The 22,728-nt window shown below is 41.2% G+C and overlaps 1 protein-coding gene across 2 annotated transcripts in view; it reads right to left on the bottom strand.

Moving 5' to 3' along the window:
• Nucleotides 1-22,728, bottom strand: part of PDCD1LG2 (programmed cell death 1 ligand 2) — a 57,870-nt gene that overhangs the window by 11,125 nt on the left and 24,017 nt on the right. For both annotated transcript variants that reach the window (XM_020904551.2, XM_070480444.1), the window contains 3 exons: nucleotides 13,100-13,366; nucleotides 4,410-4,547; nucleotides 1,155-1,204 (listed from right to left, as the gene is read on the bottom strand). In XM_020904551.2, coding sequence (XP_020760210.2) covers nucleotides 1,155-1,204; nucleotides 4,410-4,547; nucleotides 13,100-13,366 — 455 coding nt within the window. The remainder of the gene's footprint in view (nucleotides 1-1,154; nucleotides 1,205-4,409; nucleotides 4,548-13,099; nucleotides 13,367-22,728) is intronic.

Here is a 22,728-nt window from a genome sequence, read left to right as displayed (position 1 = left end):
GGAGGCCAAGGAGATCAATTTATAGGAATACAGGATTTTTGTTTCCCAAGAAACAAATGTTTGTATCAGAACTTCCAGTGTTGATCTGAAAGTTGTCTCATGATTCAGAAAAGCTCAGGTAATGGGATGTCAAGCACAGCTGGCTTAGGCTGCATTTCTTCCCTGACACTGGGTCCAGGAATGAGTCTATAGTGACAGGATGTATTTTCAAGAATCTCTTTCAGGCGAGTGGTGGAGACAGGGAGGGTGCAGGAGCCTCTTTTCATTTCATTCTTTTAAGTCATATTTTGTGCTTATGAACTGCCATGTGTGATAGATAAGCCAAATGCAGACCCTGGTATTTGAACGTTTTCTAGGGTTATTTTCACAATCGGTGTTACTGGAATCTGGGCAATATATTCAAAAGAATTTAAAAGTAAACAGTTCTTAATATTTTGAGCAGCTGATAATACAAAGTTATTTAGAAATGTCTACGAATTGCCTATCACTATTTTGGTGAACTCATAAAGTCATGTGTGACACCATGTGATCCCTAGATTACAGGCAAAGGCAGCTTTCCCAAGAGAGCCAGAAATACCCATTTTACAATGTGACCTAGATCTGAGAATCTCCAACAGACCACTTCCCCAGTGTCTATGCTTTTCATCCGATGAAGCTGAATGGTTTCAGCAACCCTACTTCTCCTGACCTCTAGATCACACACTCTCCCACAAATTCCAGCTCCAAGCCTTTCAATCTCATGAAGAGACTTCTACATCTCCAGAAATACCCTTAACCCACAACCCACAGTGTACTTAATGACTAAAAACCCCAGCTGCTGATTGTGTCACAGTAGACTATCTTCCTTTTGCTGTTAAATTTAACCATGTTTCTAATTTGAGCCCAGATGTCCATGCATTATTTTCTAGGAGTGCTTAGGAATATAGACAGACTAAAGGCTATATAGTTGTTCTGTGGTTATTCAACTGACATCATCTTTATTTTCCAAAAAAGGTATGGAACAATGCAGGATTGCAAGAGAAACTAAATGCCACTTAGCAGGAAGATTCTGCCCAGGCTATTTGCCCTTGGTGCAACAAAGCAGAGGTGTTATTTCTTAATTTAATCTGGGAGAAAAGAAGGTGAAACAGAAAAGAGAAATCACGATTACTCACAGCTCTGTCTTCTTCTTTCCTTACCATGGTGGCAGATCTTTTTGTTGCATCTGAAAAAGAAAAATTCCAGGGATGGGTTAAGATTAACGAGGAAACTGTTCTGTTTATAGGTGAAATGATGGCAGAACGAAAAGTAAATCCAAATAAATCCACATAGAGAAGAATAAATTTCCACCGTGGTTTGAGACCTCAGGCTGGATACAAACTAAAACCATACCCTTAGGAGAAAATTGTGAAGAAAGAAGGCCTCCGCTTACTTCCTATTCCCTGTCTGCCCAAGCCCCCAGGTCCTCAGAAGCTGAGGGACTGCTAATTTGGGTATTTGGCCCAGGAAATACCTTTGAAATTCTCTCTCCCTGTTCTACTTTAGTCTTGAATGCCACTTCCTTCCTTTCTCCTCTACACAGAGCAGAAGGTCTAATCAATAAATCTGCACTAAGGTGTCATTGACTGATACTGGTTCAAAGTAACTTTGGGAGCAGAAACACAAGTTCACAAGATGGGTTGCTGCTCATCATTGTTTCCCTGGCTTTATCTCTTTATCAAGCCCTGATTTCACATACTCCCTCTTATTCTGCTTTTCTTACAGGGTTCAATACCCATGTCCTGCAGTTGCTTGGGTTCCTGAACTCAGTCCATCCCTAATCTGCTTTTGTTCTGTTTGTCAGCTTCTTAATAACTCCTTGGTATTCATTCTGACCTTGGCCCAGATTTAGAGGGCTTCTATCCAGCATTGCAATCTCCTCCAAGAGCATTTGTATTTGAAAGGGGTCAATGGCTAAGCTATAGGAATTGCCCCTGAAGGTTGGAGATTCAGTGAAGGACTCTAATGCCTGAGGTCAGTGCTGTCATTCCCTGTGGTTCTCATGCAAGCATTAGTCAATATATTTGGCCTTTGGTTTAAATCTCTGCAAAGCTCTGGCTCAGTCTTTTAGGGTAAAATGTGGTGCAGAGGCTAGTACTGGTGGGCGAGTTGATTATTAACAGTCCACAAGCAGATAGGTATAGAAATAAAGTGCAAACATTAGAAATTTTTACAGTAATTCTTCTAATATGTTAGGTTTTTTATGATCATATTTATTGAAATACCATATTATGTTTATTAAATCCAATAGAAATTAGAAATACTTCTCTATCCCATACAGTAGCTACTAGCGCCATGTGACTATTGAACACTTACAATATGTGAGCACTTAAAATATGACCCAGGGCTTGAATTTTTGTTTAATTTAAATAACCACATATGGCCATGTTGTACAGAGCAGGTTAGCACACGTATCTGCATATCAAAGGTTCAAAGTCTAAAATTTTATTGAACAATTTTGTTGTATATGCCAGGTAATGTTTTAGACACTGGACATATACTGATGAAAAAGAGAAACCACAGTCCTTGAATTCATGTATATTTGCGTACTCCCTTCTAAGAGAGCAGATCCCAAAGCACAAGAGTTACAGAGGAGGGCTATTACGTAGCAATGGTGATTTCGCTCTAGTTTATTAAAAAATAAATCACTTGAAAATGTATTTACTTAACTCTTACTAGTAACAAATCTCTCCCACTCTAGTTGGTGCCTGAGACTCACACCCAGCTTGGTGCTACTTACACTTAAAATTGGGATGAGGGATGAGGGGAAGATTTCTTTTCTCCATTCTATCTTTAAGAAATGTGGCTCTATTTCATTTCCTCAGAGAGTAAGGATGAAAAACCCACTACTCATTTATGAGGTGCCTAATGGGTTCTCAGGCCCCAAGCCTGGAACCTTGGTTGTAAAATTGCATCTGAGGGGTACACATGAGGGAAGTACTAGAGGAATGCAGGAGTTTCCTGGTGGTCCAGTGGTTAAGAATCTGCCTGCCAGTGCATGAGACATGTTTCTGATCCCTGGCCCAGGAAGATTCCACATGCTACAGAGCAACTAAGCCTGCATGCCACAACTATTGAAACCCACATGCTCTAGAGCCTGTGCTCCACAGCAAATGTCACCACAATGAGAAGCCCACGCAGTGCAACTAGAGCAGTCCCTGCTTGCCACAACTAGAGAAAGCCCATGCAGCAACAAAAACCCAGTGTAGCCAAAAAATAAAGAAAAAGAATACAGAAGATAAGGTTCTGATGAGCTGCATCTGTCATGACTCTCTGAAGTCACAGATTTGCAGAAGAGATTCTGTTTAGTCCAAGATTTTTTGGGCAGGACCCTATAATTCCTCTAATTCCATTCTTTCTCCCCATCCCATTTTTTCTCCTTTCCTCCCTCCCTTCTTCCCTTCTTCCTTCCTCCCCAACCCCCCTCTTTCTTTTGACAACAGTTCATGGATCTTGGATTCTACACAAGCGGGTTTGTGGTCACTACCCAAGCTAATGCACACATAGGTCAACGGACAAATAGATGATGACAGTATTTCATGGCAGATGAGAATACAGAGGTCAGATTGTAAATGTAGGATAACAATCACTGAAAAGCCCCCCAGTCCTCAAATAGTGACCACTTCAAATTCTTAGTGAATTATTCCTAGCTGCTATTTCCTTTACTATAGGCTGTGTATCGATCTTGGGAGGAGGCTCACTGGGTGCTGTGTAGGAAAGCACCAGATGGGCTTGCAGGTATTCTGGCCTGGATTCAGACACCGCAGGCAAGCTCTGTCTCACTGTCACAGTAGAATGGAGTGGGCTGGTGAGCCTGTGACGGGGTGAGGAGGGAGCTGCTGAAAGATCTCAGGGTACCACCAGTCAGGTGCTTTCCCTATGCCAGATGGCCTCACACTTCTTTCCTTTCCTTATCGAACCAGAAGACTCAGATTCCTGTGGATAAGAGGACAGCTCAGCCCAGCTCAGGCCCAGAATGGGCAAAGGAGGAATGAAAACTAAAGGAGTCCTCACGAAGGATCCTGCCATCTTCCTACCAGTGAACTCTGACTACACAACTGTCTGCATTGCCCAAATAACACTGATCTCATGAGGCTGATGACACTTCTTGGCTCAGAGAACAAAGCAAACCATTTCAGCTATAGGAATGAAACACTCATTTAAAAATATACAGTTTTTTACTTTTATCAATATTTTTATTCAAAAAAAAACATTGCATCTTACTGAAGACCAGAGGCATTTTCTTCTGGGAAACAATCATCAGGACAAGCCCAAAGAAACTCATGAGCCCTGAGTGGACACAGTGTGAAGCTACAGGTCGGTGGGGCCAAGCAGGGCCTCACACTGCAGACACCCAGACTACTTGGTTACCATGAATAAAACTCACTTACCTTCTCCAGGGTACAACTTCTGCCAGAGTCGTTTTCTTAGGGCTACCATTGTGGCTATGAACATGAAAGCAATGATGAAGAAGAGAATGAAAACATGAAGCAGTGAAGATGGAGGGATCTTGGGGTCTTCCATAGGACCTGGCAGAAAGAAAAAGCACCAGAATCCCATTGCATGGTAACTCTGAGGCAAACCAAAAATGTAGCCAAGTAAGTGAGTTATAACCAACATGGCCAACTTGCATTGAGCATTTACTCCATGCCAGGTATTTTTCTATGAATGCTGAATGTATATAAATGACGTCTGTATTAGCTCCTTTACTCTTCATGACCACCCTATGAGGCAGGCTGTACTATAACCCTCATTTTACTGATGAAGAAAGTGAGGCACGGAGACCTAGCACACTTTCCTAAAATTACACATTAAGTGACATAGCTGAGATATAGTCCAGGCTGCCCAAAAAACATTCCATGTTTTTCACCATTCTTATATACCTATTGTATTATGTGCTCTTTCTTTCTCTTCTTCCTCCCTTCCTCCCTTCCCCTTCCTTTCTCTTCCTTTCTTTCTTTTTCTTCCTTCCTTCCTTGCTCTTTCTCCTTCATCATCTCTCTTTTTATAGTAGGATAGTCCCTCAGCCCAAATATGTCTCCTTCTCCACTGTCAAGCATTCATGATGCTTAGAATGTATCTGATCAGTTATTCAATCTCCAGGATTGAGAGGATCCTTTTGAAAAAACAGAATATCATACCTTAACGTGAATCATTACAACTAGCCATTTTCCTTTTCTCAGAGAATCAAGGTCTGGCACTGAGGAAGAGATGAGTTTAGTAGAGAGGTGGATGAGAAGAATAAGTTTGGAGGTTGGGGAAAGCATTGTAAAGGAGTGCTCTGGTTAGAATGAGGGCTCCAGGCTGACCAAGGACAGGCCTGGATGGGGGTTCACTACAGGGAGATGGAAGCATACTCAAGTAAACTGTGCCCTTTCCAACAGGCTGAATTTTGCCTTATGGAGTAACTCATAAAGAATAAACATAACAGGGAATTCCCTGGCTGTTCAGTGGTTGGGAGTCTGCACCCACTGCTGAGGGCCTGGGCACAGCCAAAAAAAGAATAAACGTCACAGCCTGGTCCTGGAAAAGTCTGGCAGAACTGCTCTTGAAGAAGGGCTCAGTCCTGCCATCTGTCTTCCCCCTTCCCCCTCATAGTGTTATCTGAGAACCACAGACAGTTTTAGCTAAGAAGGGACTGGATGTCATTTAATTTGAGGCTCTCATCTTAGAGTTGAGGAAGGAAGGCTCCAAGATCTAAGGTCATCACTACTAATGGGCTGGTGGCTCAGTGGTAAAGAATCCATTTGCCAAGTAGGAGACGTGGGTTCGATTCCTGGGTCGGGAAGATCCCCTGGAGAAGGAAATGGCAACCCACTCCAGTATTCTTGCCTGGGAAATTCCTTGGACAGAGGAGCTTGGGGGGTTGAAGTCCACGGGGTCACAAAGGGTTAGACACGACTTAGTGACTGAGCACACATGCACACATCACTGCTAAGTAAGTGGCCAAACCAGGACTGCAAATCCAGATCTGTCTGATTCAAGGCTCAGGCCCCACAGGTATTTGTCTCTAAGTTTAAGATTGTAGTGAACATAAAGATAAAAGGCATTAAGAAGTTTGGATCATCTACACGTTGGATAATCCATATTTTTAAATTTTAATTGAAGTATAATTGTCATATAACATATTAGTTTCAGGCATACAACATAACGATTTGATATTTGTATACACTGTGAATAATCACCATAATACATCTAGTTAACAGCCCTTATCACATATAACCCATAGTAACTAATACCTTCTTGGAAGTGCTTACTGGGGCTTCCCAGGTGGCGCAGTAGTAAAGAATCTGCCTGCCAGTGCAGGAGACGCAAGAGATTCAGGTTCAATCCCTGGATTGGGAATATCCCCTGGAATAGGAAATGGCAACCCACTTCAGTATTCTTACCTGGAAAACACCATGGACGGAGGAGCCTGGTGGGTTATAGTCCATGGCGTTGCAAAGAGTTGGACACAACTGAGTGACTGAGCACACACACACAGGAAACACTTATTAAGCACTTGCTGTGTGCAGCACCATAAGTCAAGGAGTTCTTACTGTCCCCACAGCAGGAGATGTCCTTACCTCAGTGCCTTTATGCAAACCCTTGTCCTATAAGGTTCCCTCACAGTTCCTTCCATACACAAATTCTACTTATTCTTAAAGATTTTCTAACACTGAACATGCAATAAGACATCAGTCTGCTTAGAATGTAAGTACACGAAGTTACAAAGACTTTTGCAAAGTCATCTCTGAATCCCCTATAGAGCCAAGCACCAGCTACACGAAAGGTGTCAATAAGGATTTGTTGGACTGAACTGACTATCTGTCCATCTAGTCTACCTTGCCCAGTCTTTCTTATCATTAAATCTTGTGGTAGACTGCTAAATCCATTCTCTGTTTCTTCTCTAGTACTAGCTAGGTGTTAGCTGGACACATGGTTTCTCTGAGACTACATGTCTAAGCCTTCCCTGCAGTTAGGTGTGGCCAGCCAAGTGAACTAAGTTCAGGCCTAGAGAATGGGCTTTTTGTGTCTTGGCCTTCAAAACACTGGGTGTATTTTTTTCTTTCTGTAGACTGAAACATGAATGTGGCAGTGACCCAGCTTTGACAGTTCAACAGGGTAACATCCTGGAGAGTGCCAGAGTAATAAGATGGAAAGAACCTAGATTACTGAATGACTTTATAGAATACAGCAACTTACCTTCTCTGACCCACCTTCTATCTCTGAATGTGACATCAAAGAGAAGAATACTCCTGCTTTACACCAGTGTATTTCGAGGTCTCTTAGCCTAAATCCTAATGCATATTATTCTAGACTATTTTATAATAATTGCATGCTACTTAACAATGAGATGTCCTCATTGAATGGGAAAAATATTGGATCTGTCCTTATCCACAGTCTCATGCACCTATAAGGAAACCAGACTTTTTGCTGGACAAACCATGTTTGTTTGTTTTTCTGTTTCTATCCTTTCTGACTGCTAAGGACTTTACATACTTTTACATACATACATACATACTTTTCATTTAATCCTCATGACAACTCTATTAGGTATCTACCATTATTTATCCTTATTCTACAGATGAGAGGCTGAGTTCTAGAGTGGCTCAGTCATATGTTCATGTTCTCAAAGCTAGTAGGTAGCAGAGAGAGGATTTGAAATTATAGTTCATCTGACCTCAAAGCCCGTGCTCCTGAGCACTGCCAGAGAGTCACCTCCAAGTCTCCTGGGAGAGCTTCTCTGCTAGCCCTACAAGGGTCTTGTTATAGTTATTTCCTGTGCTCCCATCTCATTATATTTCCTAATGAAAATGCATCACTGGCTGAGTGGAAGGAACCCTGTTTCACAAGGAAAATGGTGTCACTGCTCTTTAATTTCTGACTGAAAATTAGGATGTTCAGTCATCTATTCTGGAGCTACTGGAGCACCTCGCACCCCAGACTCTCACTGCTGTTATGTGTTTTATTCATTGACTTCTGAAGAAGTATGTGTGGGTCACAGAAGTCAGCAGCGAGGAGCCAATTTATGAGAAAGAGCACAGTCATAAGACAACTTAAAAATGTCTTTGAGAAATAGGAGCAAGGAACCGTGGGAGGATGTGTGACTTTGGTCATCTTGTTGCTGGTATTTGTACCACAAACTAGGCAATCATTTGTATCCACACAGACTGGCAGCTGGGATGATGGGACTGGGGTAGCCCAAGAGTAAGTCTCCAAGCCATTAATCTAACATTTGCTGAGCACTTACCATGGGCAGAACACTCAGGTTTTACTTTAGTTTGGATATAAAGAAGACTCATGTGAACAATTAAAATCCATGGAAAATAAAAGAGCAATGAAAGAGAAAAGACAAGCATAGTTGCAGGCAAGCAAAGAAATAGGTCTTAGGAGGTGAGATGAAGGAAAGATGCCTTGTACTCTGGAGTTACTTGAACTACCCTGAGAGCTGGTGAAGACAATGAAGAATGATATTTTGTGTGGAAGAAACTGCCTGAGCAAAGAAGTCACGGTGACCAGAGAGGTGCAAGTAGGTTCAGAGAGTACAGGGTGAGGAAAGGGTACAATTTGGAGCAGAGGATCCATGTCTGGGGGCAGGATGAATACAGAGCTGAGAGGGACTCTCAACCCAGAGAATCTAACTGCACAAAGATTCCTCCATCTCCCTGCTGGCTGCATTCATGAGTGATATCCTAGGAGCACGAAAGCTCTGATGCAGACCCCACAGGTCCCTCCCACAATTGTTGACTCTACTATCAGGTCTCTCCCATTAGGTCTCTCCCATGGAGAGAAGGGCCAGCTTCCTTCATTTTTAACTTATCACTGCCTTAAGGCTTCTAGACGAATGGTCAGTCTGTCCTTCCACCTGTCTACTATGAAGAGAAAAATACTGATGTAATCAGTGATGACAAGGGTAGGTTGTAATTATTTCCAAATTCTTCTTATCTAGGCCCATGTTTTCCAGTGAAGATCCTTATGTAAGTGTCCCTCTAGAAAAACCACATTTCATCCAATATTGGCCTACACTTAACCAGACAGAAAATTCTACATAACAAAGGAAAGTTGACTAAACAATTCTTGGAAAAAACTAATTCCCCTGGGATTACTAATATTCGAGCCTGTGGAACACTGGTACAAATTAGTTATAGCTCAGTTTTTATAAGGTGACAAGTCTGGTGGTCTTAGTTGTGATAAAAAGAGATGTAGAGAATGTTGAAAGGTCAACTTGCCTAATTCATTATTTTCACTTAAAGTTGCTCCTCAAAATGGCACACTTATAATGTCTTCATTTCTGTCCATATCCTTAGCATGAATCCTTTTGTTGACTTCTCACTTCATCATCATAACTTAGAAGCTGGGCTAACTTTAGTGTTGGAATTGTGCAGTGAAGTGTGGGGAGGTGGGGAAATGGGGGTTAATGACAGTGGAGCTGGCTGCCTCTGAAAACTGTATCAGGGAGGATTTTATCTTCTAGGGAAAAAATGCTAGGAAATTAATGATGAGATGGGCACTAAGTCATTTCAAAGTTCTCCGACTGGCCTGTGGATCAGTGCCAGTCCCTGACAAAATTTAATTTGAGATAAAGCAGGTCTCTCTGGTGCCCCAACTCATATTCTGTCTGTCCCACCTGAATTCAGCCGTGGTTGAATGTGACTGAATGATGGATGGCTCTGTGCAGGTTCTAAGTCACTTCTCCCTGACAGGCATGCTTCAATAGTGTGCTGCTTTTGTGCCAGGGCTTCCCCAATGCTGAGGGTTGTTTCCTCTCATTACTTTTTCCAGTGACCTACTTGTAGAGTTTTTGCTTCTCCTATCCACAAATTTAGGTTGCCCTGGATTAAAGTTCCAGCTCCCTAGTGGCCAATACTTCTACCAAGGATGCTGTGTACCAAGGGACATGTTCTACCACATGTAATGTTATAGCTACTGCCTAGTCAGCTTGAGCTCTATTCATTGTCAGGCCAGCGAGCAAAGCAAAGAATCATAATACTGGTAGAGGAACTGATCTTGATTCCCAAGTTGTTGCTGTTCAGTCTCTCAGTCGTGTTTGACTCTTTGTGACCCCGTGGACTGCAGCACATCAGGCTTCCCTGTCCTTCACCATCTCCCAGAGCTTGCTCAAACTCATGTCCATTGAGTCAGTGATGCCATCCAACCATCTCATCCTCTGTCATCCCCTTCTCCTCCTGCCTTCAATCTTTCCCAGCACCAGGGCCTTTTCTAATGAGTCAGTTCTTCGCATCAGGTGGCCAAAGTATTGGAGCTTCAGCATCAGGCCTTCCAATGAATATTCAGGATTGATTTCCTTTAGGATTGACTGATTTGATCTCCATGCAGTCCAAGGGACTCTCAAGAGTCTTTTCCAACACCACAGTTCAAAAGCATCAATTCTTTGCTGCTCAGCCTTCCTTATGGTCCAACCCTCACATCCATACATAATTACTGAAAAACTGTAGCTTTGACTATATGAACCTTTGTTGGCAAAGTAATGGTTCCCATGAAGAACTCCAATGCTGCTACACAATGGAGGCAGGGAAGACTGTCTGGAACTCAGGGATCCACTGATTCTCTGAGTCTCATTATTTCCATACTCAGTGATAACAATAAAAAGGCAATTGCAGCAACTGCAGTCTGCTGAGGGTGAGGCGACTAAGGGCTCAGGTCTCCCAGTGCTGAAAGTCTGAGTAACCCCCACACCCCTCCTTCCCTCCACCCTCCAGGCAAACAAACTATTCCATCTGAAACGCTGAGTGAGGAAAAGCTAGAATGTATGCTGGATGAGAGAGATGACAAATATCAACTATGGCTTGGGATCAGTTGTAGCAGCAGAAACTGTAACTTGTTTCATGAACTCTGGTATATGTATCTTGTGCAGAGATAGTAGCTACTTACCTGCCCAAAGGCTCGGAGACAGTAGTTTGAATACAGGGCATGAAGGGACAGACTTGAGCAGGGCAAGGGACTGACTACTGTTGTCCTGCCTCATTTTCTCTCAGCCTCTCTTCTGAGTTTAGCAACACATTGGGTAGAAGTCTAGGTGGGCCTCAAATCACTTCATGGTCAGTAACTCCCTCAGGTGGACATATTGCTTCCTGCCGTGAAATGACTTTGATGCCATAGATGCTGGGGGAGCTCTCTCAGCCCACATGCATGCATAGCTCACAGCAGAAGGAAGTTACGCTCCTGGGGACAACTGCCCACCACTGGGGGGTGAAAGCAGACAGATTAGTCCTTCAGTCTGAAGCTCTTTGAGTAAATGTCTTAGGAGATGATCTATACACTTCTCATGAGGTTCTTGAGTATTTCAGCTTCTACTGTCCATGCCAACAATTGGGATAATGCACGCTTCTATTTTCTCTTCCTTCTTTCCTGTCTTAATTTTTAAACCTCTCACTTCTGCCCCTTGGGGTCACCACCTAAATGCCTGCATGCCACACAAGTCCTCATCATAGGCTCTTTTATCTAACTGAGATAGAGAGCAAATAGTGGAATATAATGACAATATAGCAAATCTTCTGTAAAGTCAAATTTAATCATTACTAAGGACTGTCTTTGTTCTGAAATTATATCCTTTATTGCTAAGAGCAGAATAATGGCTCCTCTTAAAGATGTCCATGTTCTGAAACCTGTGAATGCATTACCCTACATAACAAAGGATTGTGCAGATGTTATTATATTAAGGACCTTGAAATGGGAAAACTATCCTGAATTTTCAGGTTGAGGCATGTATTGGGGGGAGGCATCTAATGTAATCACAATGGCCCTTAAGAGGTAGAAGAGAGAGGCAAGAGAGTTAAAGAAAGAGATGTGATGACAGAAGTAGAAATCTAATGCTGGCTTTGGAGGTGGAAGAAAAGGCCATGAGCCAAGGCATGCAGGTGGCCTCCCAAAGATGAAGAAATCCAGATAATGAATTCTCTCTTAGAGCCTCTACAATCCCGTGACACCTTGATTTGAGCCCAGTAAAGCTCTTTTCAGACTTTTGACCTCCAAAAGTGTGAGCTAATAAATTTGTGTTGTCTAAAGCCCACAGTGGGGACTCCCCTGGTGTTCCAGTGCTAAAAATTCACCTTGCAATGCAGTGATATGGGTTCAATTCCTGGTCGGGGAACTAAGATCCTACATATAGTGTGGCAACTAAGCCTGTGTGTCACAACTAGAGAGTCCATGCATTGCAAAGAAAGATCCACATGCCACAACTAAGGCCTGACATGGCTAAATAAATAAATAAAGTTCTTTAAAAAATAAAGCCCGTGATGGTTGTGGAACAATAGGAGACATATGCCTCTGCAAAAAAATGACTTGTCTCACAAAATGGTTATGATACTAAATGTTAGCTCATACTAAATGATCTGATACTAAATGTTAGCTGCTCTTATTCATCAAATGAATGTCCTTAGCAGATAAAAAATAAGCAGACCATGAAAACTGTTATAAATTTTACTGATGCATGAAGTTCTAAAATACAGGATTCAGCGTAGCCAGAGAAGTCTGTAAATGATTTTTTTAAAGAGGTCAGTTTTCCTGGAAAACTCTAAAACCACTTGGCTGGCAGAAAAGCTAGCAAAGGAATATTCATACTGCTGACTCATGGCATTATGCCTGAATCAAAGTGATCAGCCATTATGCTGGGTATTTTCAGTTTCCTGTTTCATTCAGTTTGGGTCCATTCACTGCACTCTAACACTCTTAAGCCCTGAGAGGCTGACCTTATGAACATATCAGAGGACTTCCTTGTTCTCTGACCTCAACTGGGTTCTGCCAGTGGAAGGCTCCAGCAGGAGACTGGAGGGTGGGAGAACAAGGTTGGGGCATCCATTCATCACCTTCTGCTCTTGGGAGTGGCCGCAGGTGGCAGCATCCCTGTACTGGAGGCCCCAGGTCCCTTTTCCAATTTCCAGCAGCCTCTCCTGGGTTCAGGCGCGGTACAGCTCCACAATTTTGGAAGTCCCAGGTGCTCTATATTCCTTTTAGTAGTTTCTCTAAACCTTAATCACTACCTTTATTACACTCTTCTCAGGTTACTCATTCTGACTGTGCCATCCATTTCTTGTCTGAACCCTGACTCGTAGAGCTAGGAAGGGTGGGCAGCTCTTACCTTGGACAATGGTGGCTGAAGTGAGTTCCTTCATATCGGCATTCCAGAACACACAGGTGAAATTCCTGCCTGGGTGTGGCTTTAGGCGCAGAACACTGGTAACCTGGTAGAGGCCTTCAGAGGTCTTGGTATGGCTGGTAATGGCAGGAATACTGATGTTTGGCCAAGACACTTCTGCCAGGGGATAGCCTTCAGCCTGGCAGGTGAGCTCCACCTCATCTGTCCCTGGGACCTTGAGGTGGCGAGTGTGTATTTTCTTGTAGGAAGCTGGGACAAAAAAAAATGAAGAAATAAGTCTTTCTTTTCCTGATTCTTATAGATCCCTGTACTTAATGTCATATGAAATAAATTATCATTATCAATATTAAATAATAATGGTTTTAACTTTTAAAACATTTCCTGTGTCCCAGATATCATGCTCTTTTACATCACTGAATTATTTAATTTTTACAACAAAACAGCATTGTCAATATTCCCAATTTTTGTTGAAGGTAATTGAGGCTAGAGAGGTTTATTTCAGTCTAAGTCACAGGGTTACTAACTGGTGGAGCCAATTATGCACAATCGAGGCTTGATTCCAAACCTCAATGGTGCTTTATCCTATCACAATCTGTGGCTGTAAGTTATCTCACAGTCAGAGATTGGAGAAAAAAAGAATGGATAAACAAAATCATTAGATAACCTCTACATCCCACTTTATTTAATATTTTCTAACATCTTCGGGAGGAAATTTTCTTTCCACTTCCCCCTTTCCTCTGTCTCATTCAGGATTAGGAGGGGAGAAAAATAAAGACCTAGACCTCTGTTGGAGGTCAGATTCATTGCCAACTTGGCCCCAGCTGGTTCCATCTGGATTTGGTTTTTTTTGTGTGTTGTTTGTTTGCTTTTGTTTGCAGCTTCCTTTCTTATCTCTGGACCCTTTAATGTAAAGATTTATGTTCACTCCTGCTGAAGGTGGGGGTTGGTGGGTTTTGAGCAAAGACCTGGAGCAGCTCTGGCAACACTTTGAAGATGAAATGAGTTAGTACATGTAAAGTGTTCAGAAAAGGGCACGTACAGTAGGTACATGATAAGTGCTATTATTTTTTAAAGACCTAGATTCTGTCTATAAATACTCAAGAATAGAGTATTAGTTATTTCTCCTCTCTAACACCCACCCCCCCCCCGACACACACACACACTATTCTGTGCAGTGGATGCTGAATGAAATTAACCAGATATTCCTCCTTGCCCGCTAGAAAACTGAGATCTAAAACAGATACGAGTGACACTGAGAGCACCAAGAAGACACAAGGACAAACTGTCCAACTGTTTTAGAGTAAATGTTAGCCACGTATGCAAGTACAAGGGGGTGCGAAAAGCAACCTGTTGATTTTTGGTGAAAGGAAGCGGGGGTGGGCACTAGCTTTCATTAGGTAGGAAATAGTTTGTTTCAGAAATAGAATTTCGATACAATCTTTGAATTAAAGACATAATATGGCACAGATATGAATAAACATTTTTTTCTTAAATTTTTGGGAGGAGTATAAATGAGTACAAATGGTGAGAAGTGATTTTTCTGCTAAAATAATGGTAACAGCCACATGGAAAACATCAAATATATATGGCTTACTAAGTGTTTTCTAGGTACCGAGTTCATGTTCTGAACTTTTACATTCTGTGGAGGTGGAAGGAGTATTCAAGCCCCTCTCCACAACTTTTGCCTTTTGAGAGCCTCCCTTGTGTGTCTATGTTATGAGTTGCTAATTTGATTGTGTTAGTCACTCAGTCATCTCTGACTCTTTGCAACCCCATTAACAGTAGCCTGCCGGGTTCCCCTGTCCATGGAATTCTCCAGGCAAGAATACTGGAGTGCATAACCATTTCCTTCCCCAGAGGATCTTCCCTACCCAGGGATTGAACCTGGATCTTCTGCTTCACTCACTGGGTCATGGATCACCAGAGAGCAGGATGACTGCATCTCGAAGAGCCTTTTCTTGAAGTTCTCTTTTCCATGCCACTAAGTGTACTTGGCCAGGCCTGCTGGGTTGCCTGCCTCAAAAAGCTCTCACATTTTCCTCACTCACACTACTCCAGCTTCTGTTTGTCACTGAGTGGTGGGGCAGATTTTCTTATCCATGAGGCTGGATGAATGAGTGACTTCAGGGTCTGATTTACAAATCTGGACTCAGTTTAAGACAAGGGAATAAGAAACTAGAAGTCCCTATTCTGAGTCATGTTCTCCAGTGCAGATTACAAGAGAAGGCTCAATGTGGGGAGAGGCAAAAGGAGAAAATTATGTGTTAATTCAGTTATTAGTTTAAAAACTGGGGCTCATTTCCCATTTGGCTACTAATTACTCTGGGTATAGCTCACTTAGTCCAGAACTTGGAGACAACTGGAGTAAGTAGTTCTAAACCTGACTCCATCCCCTTAATATACCTCCTCTCACTTAAACCATGCAAAGACCCTATGTGGTAGACTAAATTCATACTCCAGGAATAAATAAGGAAATGGCTGGAATCTGGGGTGACTGAGGGGACTTGAACTCAAGCCCTTCATGGGTACAGCATTCTGAATTCTGCATTGGAATCATTAGAAGAGGATGGTTCTCTAAGTAAGTACAAAAGTCTAGGGATGAAGCATCAAATATGGGAAGAGGGATGTTTTCAGAGGGACTTAGGAGTACCCAGAAATAGAAGATGAGAAGAATTAGGTTCTGAAGAACTTGAACTGGTTAGACTCATCGGTCTCCTTGGAGCCAATTTTGGTCTGTCTCTAGCAATCCAATAGTACCTGAAGCATGCATTTTAAGTACTTGCTTTATCTCATTTTGTTACTTTATCTACACTTATTTTTCCTTGGTTTGATGTCCCCTTATTGTCATTTCATCCTAGTATGTTGTAGATTATGTCTGTAAGCTCTGGCATTTGGGAGGGGCATAAAGTAGAATAAGTGGATTCATAGGAATAGTGTCTTATGAATGAGGACTTGGCCTAATCCAGCAAGGCAGCTTAGGACAAGATACAGGTCTTGGCTGCCAAGTTGACAGGTGATTTCAGAGGTAGGAGGGCCAGGAGTCAGGAGCTGGGCTGAGGCTTTGGCTATATAAATAAGGGAGCAGATGGGAGAGATGTTCCCCTAAAAGAATAATCAAGAAATGATGCAACTGACAAGGGATTAATTTCCAAAATATAAAAACAGTCCATAGAACTCAACATCAAAAACACAAACAACCCAATTAAAAAATAGGCAGAACACCTGAATAGACATTTTTCAAAGAAAACTTATGGATGGACAACAGGCACACGAAAAGATGCTCAACATAGCTAATTATTCAGTTCAGTTCAGTCACTCAGTCATATCCGACTATTTGCGACCCCATGAATCACAGCACGCCAGGCCTCCCTCTCCATCACCAACTCCCAGAGATTACACAAACTCATGTCCATCAAGTCAGTGATGCCATCCAGCCATCTCATCCTCTGTCGTACCCTTCTCCTCCTGCCCCCAATTCCTCCCAGCTAATTATTAGAGAAATGCAAATCAAAACTGCAATGAAGTATCATCTCACACAATCAGAATGGCTATCATCAAAAGTCTACAGAGAATAAATACTGGAGAGTGTGTGGAGAAAATGGAACCGTCCTACATTATTGGTGGGAATGTAAATTGCTATAGCCATGATGGAGAACAGCATAGAGGATCCTTAAACTAAAAGCAGAATTACTATGATCCGGCAATCCCACTCGTGGGCATATATCCAGAAAAGATGAAAACTCTAATTCAAAAAAATACATGCACTGCAATGTTCACAACAGCACTATTTACAATAGCCAAGATATGGAAGGAATATAAATGTTCATCGACAGATGAATTGGTAAAGAAGATGTGTGTATATATGTTTTCAGTTCAGTTCACTCAGTCATGTCCGATTCTTTATGACCCATGGACTGCACAGCATGCCAGACTTCCCTGTCCATTACCAACTCCCAGAGCTTGCTCAAACTCATGTTCATCGAGTCGGTGATGCCATCCAACCATCTCATCCTCTGTCATCCCCTTCTCCTCCAGCCTTCAATCTTTCCCAGCATCAAGGTCTTTTCCAATGAGTCAGTTCTTCGTATTAGGTAGCCAAAGTATTGGAGTTTCAGCTTTAGCATCAGTCCTTCCAAAGAATATTCAGGACTGATTTCCTTTAGGATTGACTGGTTGGACCTCCTTGAAGCCCAAGGGATTCTCAAAGTCTTCTCCAACACCAAGTTCAAAAGCATCAAGTCTTCGATGCTCAGCTTTCTTTATAGTCCAACTCTCATATCCATACATGACTACTGGAAAAACCATAGCTTTTACTAGACAGATCTTTGTTGGCAAAGTAATGTCTCTGCTTTTTAACATGCTGTCTAGGTTGGTCATAGCGTTCCTTCCAAGGAACAAGAGTCTTTTAATTTCATGGCTGCAGTCACCATCTGCAGTGATTTTGGAGACCAAGAAAATAAAAGTCTGTCACTGTTTCCATTGTTTCCTCATCTATTTGCCATGAAGTGATGAGACCAGATGCCATGATCTTAGTTTTTTGAACGTTGATTTTTAAGCCAACCTTTTTACTCTCCTCTTTAACTTTCATCAAGAGTCTCTTCAGTTCCTCTTCACTTGCTGCCATAACGGTGGCCATCTGTGTATGTGAGGTTATTTATATTTCTCCCAGCAATCTTGACTCCAGATTGTGTTTCATCCAGCCTAGCATGATGTACTCTGCCTATAAGTTAAAAAGCAGGTTGACAATACACAGCCTTGACATACTCCTTTCCCGATTTGGAACCAGTCTGTTGTTCCATGTCTGGTTCTAACTGTTGCTTCTTGACCTGCATACAGATTTCTCAGGAGGCACGTAAAGTGGTCTGGTATTTCCATCTCTTTAAAAATCTTCCACAGTTTGTTGTGATTCTACACAGTTAAAGGCTTTGGTGTAACCAATAAAGCAGAAGTAGATGTTTTTCTGAAAAACTCTTGCTTTTTCTATGATCCAATGGATGTTGACAATTTGATCTTTGGTTTCTCTGCCTTTTATAAATCCAGCTTGAACATCTGGAATTTCACAGTTTATGTACTGTTGAAGCTTGGCTTGGAGAATTTTGAGCATTACTTTGTAGCATGTGAGATGAGTGCAATTGTGCAGCAGTTTGAACATTCTTTAGCATCGTCCTTCTTTGGGATTAGAATGAAAATTGATCTTTTTCAGTCCTGTGGCCACTGCTCAGTTTTCCAAATTTGCTGGCATCTTGAGTGCAGCACTTTCACAGCATCATCTTTTAAAACTTGAAAGAGCTCAACTGCAGTTTTATCACCTTCACTAGCTTTGTTCGTACAGATGCTTCCTAAGGCCCACTTGACTTCACATTCCAGGATGTCTGGCTCTAGGTGAGTGATCACACCATCGTGGTTATCTGGGTCATGAAGATCTTTTTTGTATAGTTCTTCTGTGTATTATTGCCACCTCTTCTTAATATCTTCTGCTTCTATTAGGTCCATACCATTTCTGTCCTTTATTGTCCCCATCTTCCATGAAATGTTCCCTTGGTATCTCTAATTTTCCCATTCTATTATTTTCCTCTATTTCTTTGCATTGGTCACTGAGGAAGGCTTTCTTATCTCCTTGCTATTCTTTAGAACTCTGCATTCAAATGGGTATACCTTTCCTTTTCTCCTTTGCCTTTCATTTCTCTTCTTATCCCTGCTATTTGTAAGACCTCCTCAAACAACCATTTTGCCTTTTTGCATTTCTTTTTCTTGGGGATGGTCTTGATCAGTTCCTCCTGTACAATGTCACAAACCTCCATCCATAGTTCATCAGGCACTCTTTCTATCAGATCTAATCCCTTGAATCTATTTATCACTTCCACTGTATAATTAATTGTAAGGTCTTTGATTTAGGTCATACCTGAATGGTCAAATGGTTTTCCTTACTTTCTTCAATTTAAGTCTGAATTTGGTAATAAGGAGTTCATGATCTGAGCCACAGTCAGCTCCTGGTCTTGTTTTTGCTGACTCTATAAAGCTTCTCCATCTTTGGCTGCAAAGAATATAGTCAATCTGATTTCGATATTGACCATCTGGTAATGTCCATGTGTAGAGTTTTCTCTTGTGTTGTTGGAAGAGGGTGTTTGCTATGACCAGTGCGTTCTCTTGGCAAAATCTGTTAGCTTTGCCCTACTTCATTTTGTACTCCAAGGCCAAAGTGTGTCTGTGTGTATAAAATATAACTCAGCCATAAAAAACAATGAAATAATGTCATTTGCAGCAACTTGGATGAAACTAGAGATTAGCATACTAATTGAAGTAAGTCAGACAAAGACAAATATCATGATATATATGGGATCTAAAAATGTGATACAAATGAACTTATTTACAAAACAGAAGTAGATTCATAGACATAGAAAACAAAGTTATGGTTATTAAAGGGGAGTGGGACAGAGGGATAATTTAGGAGTTTGGGATTAATAGATACACACTGCTGCTGCTGCTGTTTAGTTACTAATTCATGTCCGACTCTTTACTACACCATGGACTACAGCCTTCCAGGTTCCTCTGTCCATGGGATTTCCCAGGCAAGAATACTAGAGTGGGTTGACATGTCCTCTGGGGGCTCTTTCCAACCCAGAGATCAAACTCATGTCTCCTGTATTAGTAAGGGGATTCTTTACCACTGAGCCACTTGGGGAGCCCTAGATATACACTACTATATATAAAATAGATGAACTACAAATAGTTACTGTATAGCACAGGAAATTATATTCAATATATGTAATAACCTATAATGGAAAAGAATCTGAAAAAGAATATATCTAACATACAACCACATATCTATATATATACATATATATAAAACTAAATCACACATGAAACTAACATAATATTGTAATTCAACTATTCATCAACGAAAAAATAAAATAAGTTTTTTAAAAAAGAACGAGCAAGATCTGGGGGAGGGGCATGAGCCCACATCCTCTATTTACATAACATTAAAGACATCTCCCCAACTTATTTGGGAAGTGGTTGAAAACACATCATTATCAGCAACACACAATGGGGAAGCTGGACTGAGGGTGATATTCTTAGGAAAATATGAGTAAATTTTAGAATTTCAGAGGTGGCAGTGATCTTAAAATTCAATTAGTCCAACTTCCTGCTCAACAAGAAGCATCTTCTCCAGCAGCTTTGCTAGATGACTATCTTGATGAATGTTTCACATGCCCTTGGAAACAATGTGTATTCTATAGTTGTTGGGCATGAGTTTTATATAAGTCAATCAAGGTGGCTAATGCTGTTCTACTCTTTCGTTCTCTTTTTGGGTATTCTACCAGTTGTAATAGAGATTGAGTTGAAATCTCCAAATATGATTATGGATTTGTTTATTTCTCCTTTTAGGTCTGTCAAATTTTGTTTTCTACACTTTGAAGCTATATGGTTAGATGTATACACATTTAGGATTGTTACATCTTCCTGCTGAATTGATTTTTTTCTGTCATTATGAAATGTCCCTTTTTCTCTTTAATAATATTTTTTTTCTTGATATTGGTAACCTGCTAGATAACTAACTTTTGGTTAAATATACTTAAGAATGGAAGCTCCTACTTTCAGAAGTGGTCCTTGCAGCGATTAGACAATAAGAAAGTTAAACTGTTATTGGGGAAGATTATCTTTATGCCAAGTCAAATTTTGCCTCATGGTAGCTTCAACCCATTGGTACTTACTTGTCTGGTTTAGCAAAACAACACATGGTAAGCATAGTAGTTAAGAACACGGGCCTTAGAGTCCAAAAGTTTTAACTAGATTTAAGTTATGCTTACATAACTTGTCAAGCCTTAAGCCTCATTTGTAAAATAGGCACAATAATACTTATCCTTAACTGTAGTGTTAGAATGATAAATGAGTTAGGTACCTAGAACATATTAAATAGTCGATTTGTACTGGTAATTATTATCTCTTCCTGCTTTCACTAATTGCTGACTTGCCTCACTCTTCTCCATTTGGCTTCTCAGTCTGTTTCATCAAAAGAATTACTACTTTCTGATTTCAGTTGCCACTGGTTTAAATGCTTTCTGTTATCCTGCTATCTCTGACTATATGATTCAAATGTTACTGGCAACTTTAGCATTTCTGATATAAAGATAAGCTTTATTATCTTTACTATATATTATAGCACTATACTGTCTACTGTACATAGTATTATCTGCTTTATCATCACAATGACCATAACTAAGGTGAAAAAAATGTAATTTTAAATGCCTTAAACTTAAAGAGTCCTGGCAGGTTTCTAGCAGTCATTAAAAGAAATATTTTAGGACTGCTCTCAATTGCTCTGTTAAATGACCTGGAGAGGAACATCAGGTTAAACAATTTGCAATTCACAGGAGCTTTCCCACCCCTCAAAATTCAGGATATTGTTTTCTTAACTCAGGTTTTCCTTATTCCCTTCTGTTTCCCCAGGGAAAAAAGACAGAGCAGAGATTTAGCCTCATTATGGAGTTCTTTTAGCAAATGCTTTTCTCTGGGTCTAGAAGCTAAATGTACAGACATCATTTCACTACTAAGATGTTTCTCTTGGGCTGTCTCCTCCCTATTCTGTTTGTCTTCCCCTTCTTAGGGTGAAGGCTGTATCTCTCTATGCTGCCTTCTTCCTCCACTTTTTGATGAAGTTATACACTATCCTGGGCCTTTCTGTTGATTTAAAGAAATTCTGCCAAGACTCAGCCTGCTCAGGCCTTCAGGATGGTTTGGCCCTTCTGTTCTTAGCTCCTGCTCTGTGTGTGTCTGGGATCCATGCACAGGCTGGTTCTCAACCGCTGGGTTCAGTCCCTGGCTTCTCAGGGCTGCTGTGCTCTCCTCTTCCGTCAAGCTGCCTGGCCTTCCTCTGACAGATATCTAATCTTGGGTTGCAACCTGGCGTTTCAAAAACTGCAGCGTTCTGTTACTGTCTTTTATAAACTCTTTAGCCATGCTATCTGGTATTTTTTTTCCCTGCCCTTATGAAATCAATCCTCTTTTCACCATATTTATTATGAACTGTTGTCCAGACATCAAAGAAAATATTATAAATCTATTTTCAAGTGTATGCCAAAAATCAGGCATTTTAAAGACAAACACATCCTTCCTCTAGTCTTGTTTTATTTAAGCACATCCTAACTGGGGTCCCAGATCTCTCCTGTTCCTTTCAGAGACCCCCGATTAGGGCAGAATACCCTTAGGTGCTTGCCTTCAACCTCCTTTTTTTTTTGTCCTTTTTGCTTGCATTCCTCCTAAAACAATGGTGATGCAGTGTGCTCCTTCTCACATATTCATTGAGTTTATTCTTAGAATATTTCATAGGTTTCTATATTGGAAAAATATATAATGTTTAGCATTTTATGAACACATATTTTCAGTAAGGCATTTCACTCTTTCACAAATTTATCCAATGTCACCTAGATAACAAAGAATGTGTCTTTAAAACACACCACCATCCACTGAAAAATACAGGGCTTCCCTGGTGGTCCAGTGGTTAAGAATCCTCCTTGCAATGCAGGGAACACCTGTTCAATCCCTGGTCTGTGAAGATCCCCCATACCGCAGAGCAACTAAGCCTGTGTACCACAACTACTAAGCCCGCG

This window comes from Odocoileus virginianus, chromosome 18, assembly GCF_023699985.2.
Source record: "Odocoileus virginianus isolate 20LAN1187 ecotype Illinois chromosome 18, Ovbor_1.2, whole genome shotgun sequence".
Taxonomy (NCBI): Eukaryota; Metazoa; Chordata; class Mammalia; order Artiodactyla; family Cervidae; genus Odocoileus; species Odocoileus virginianus.
The sequence above is the reverse complement of the archived record's forward strand: the minus strand, read 5'-3'. Positions and strand labels throughout refer to the sequence as shown.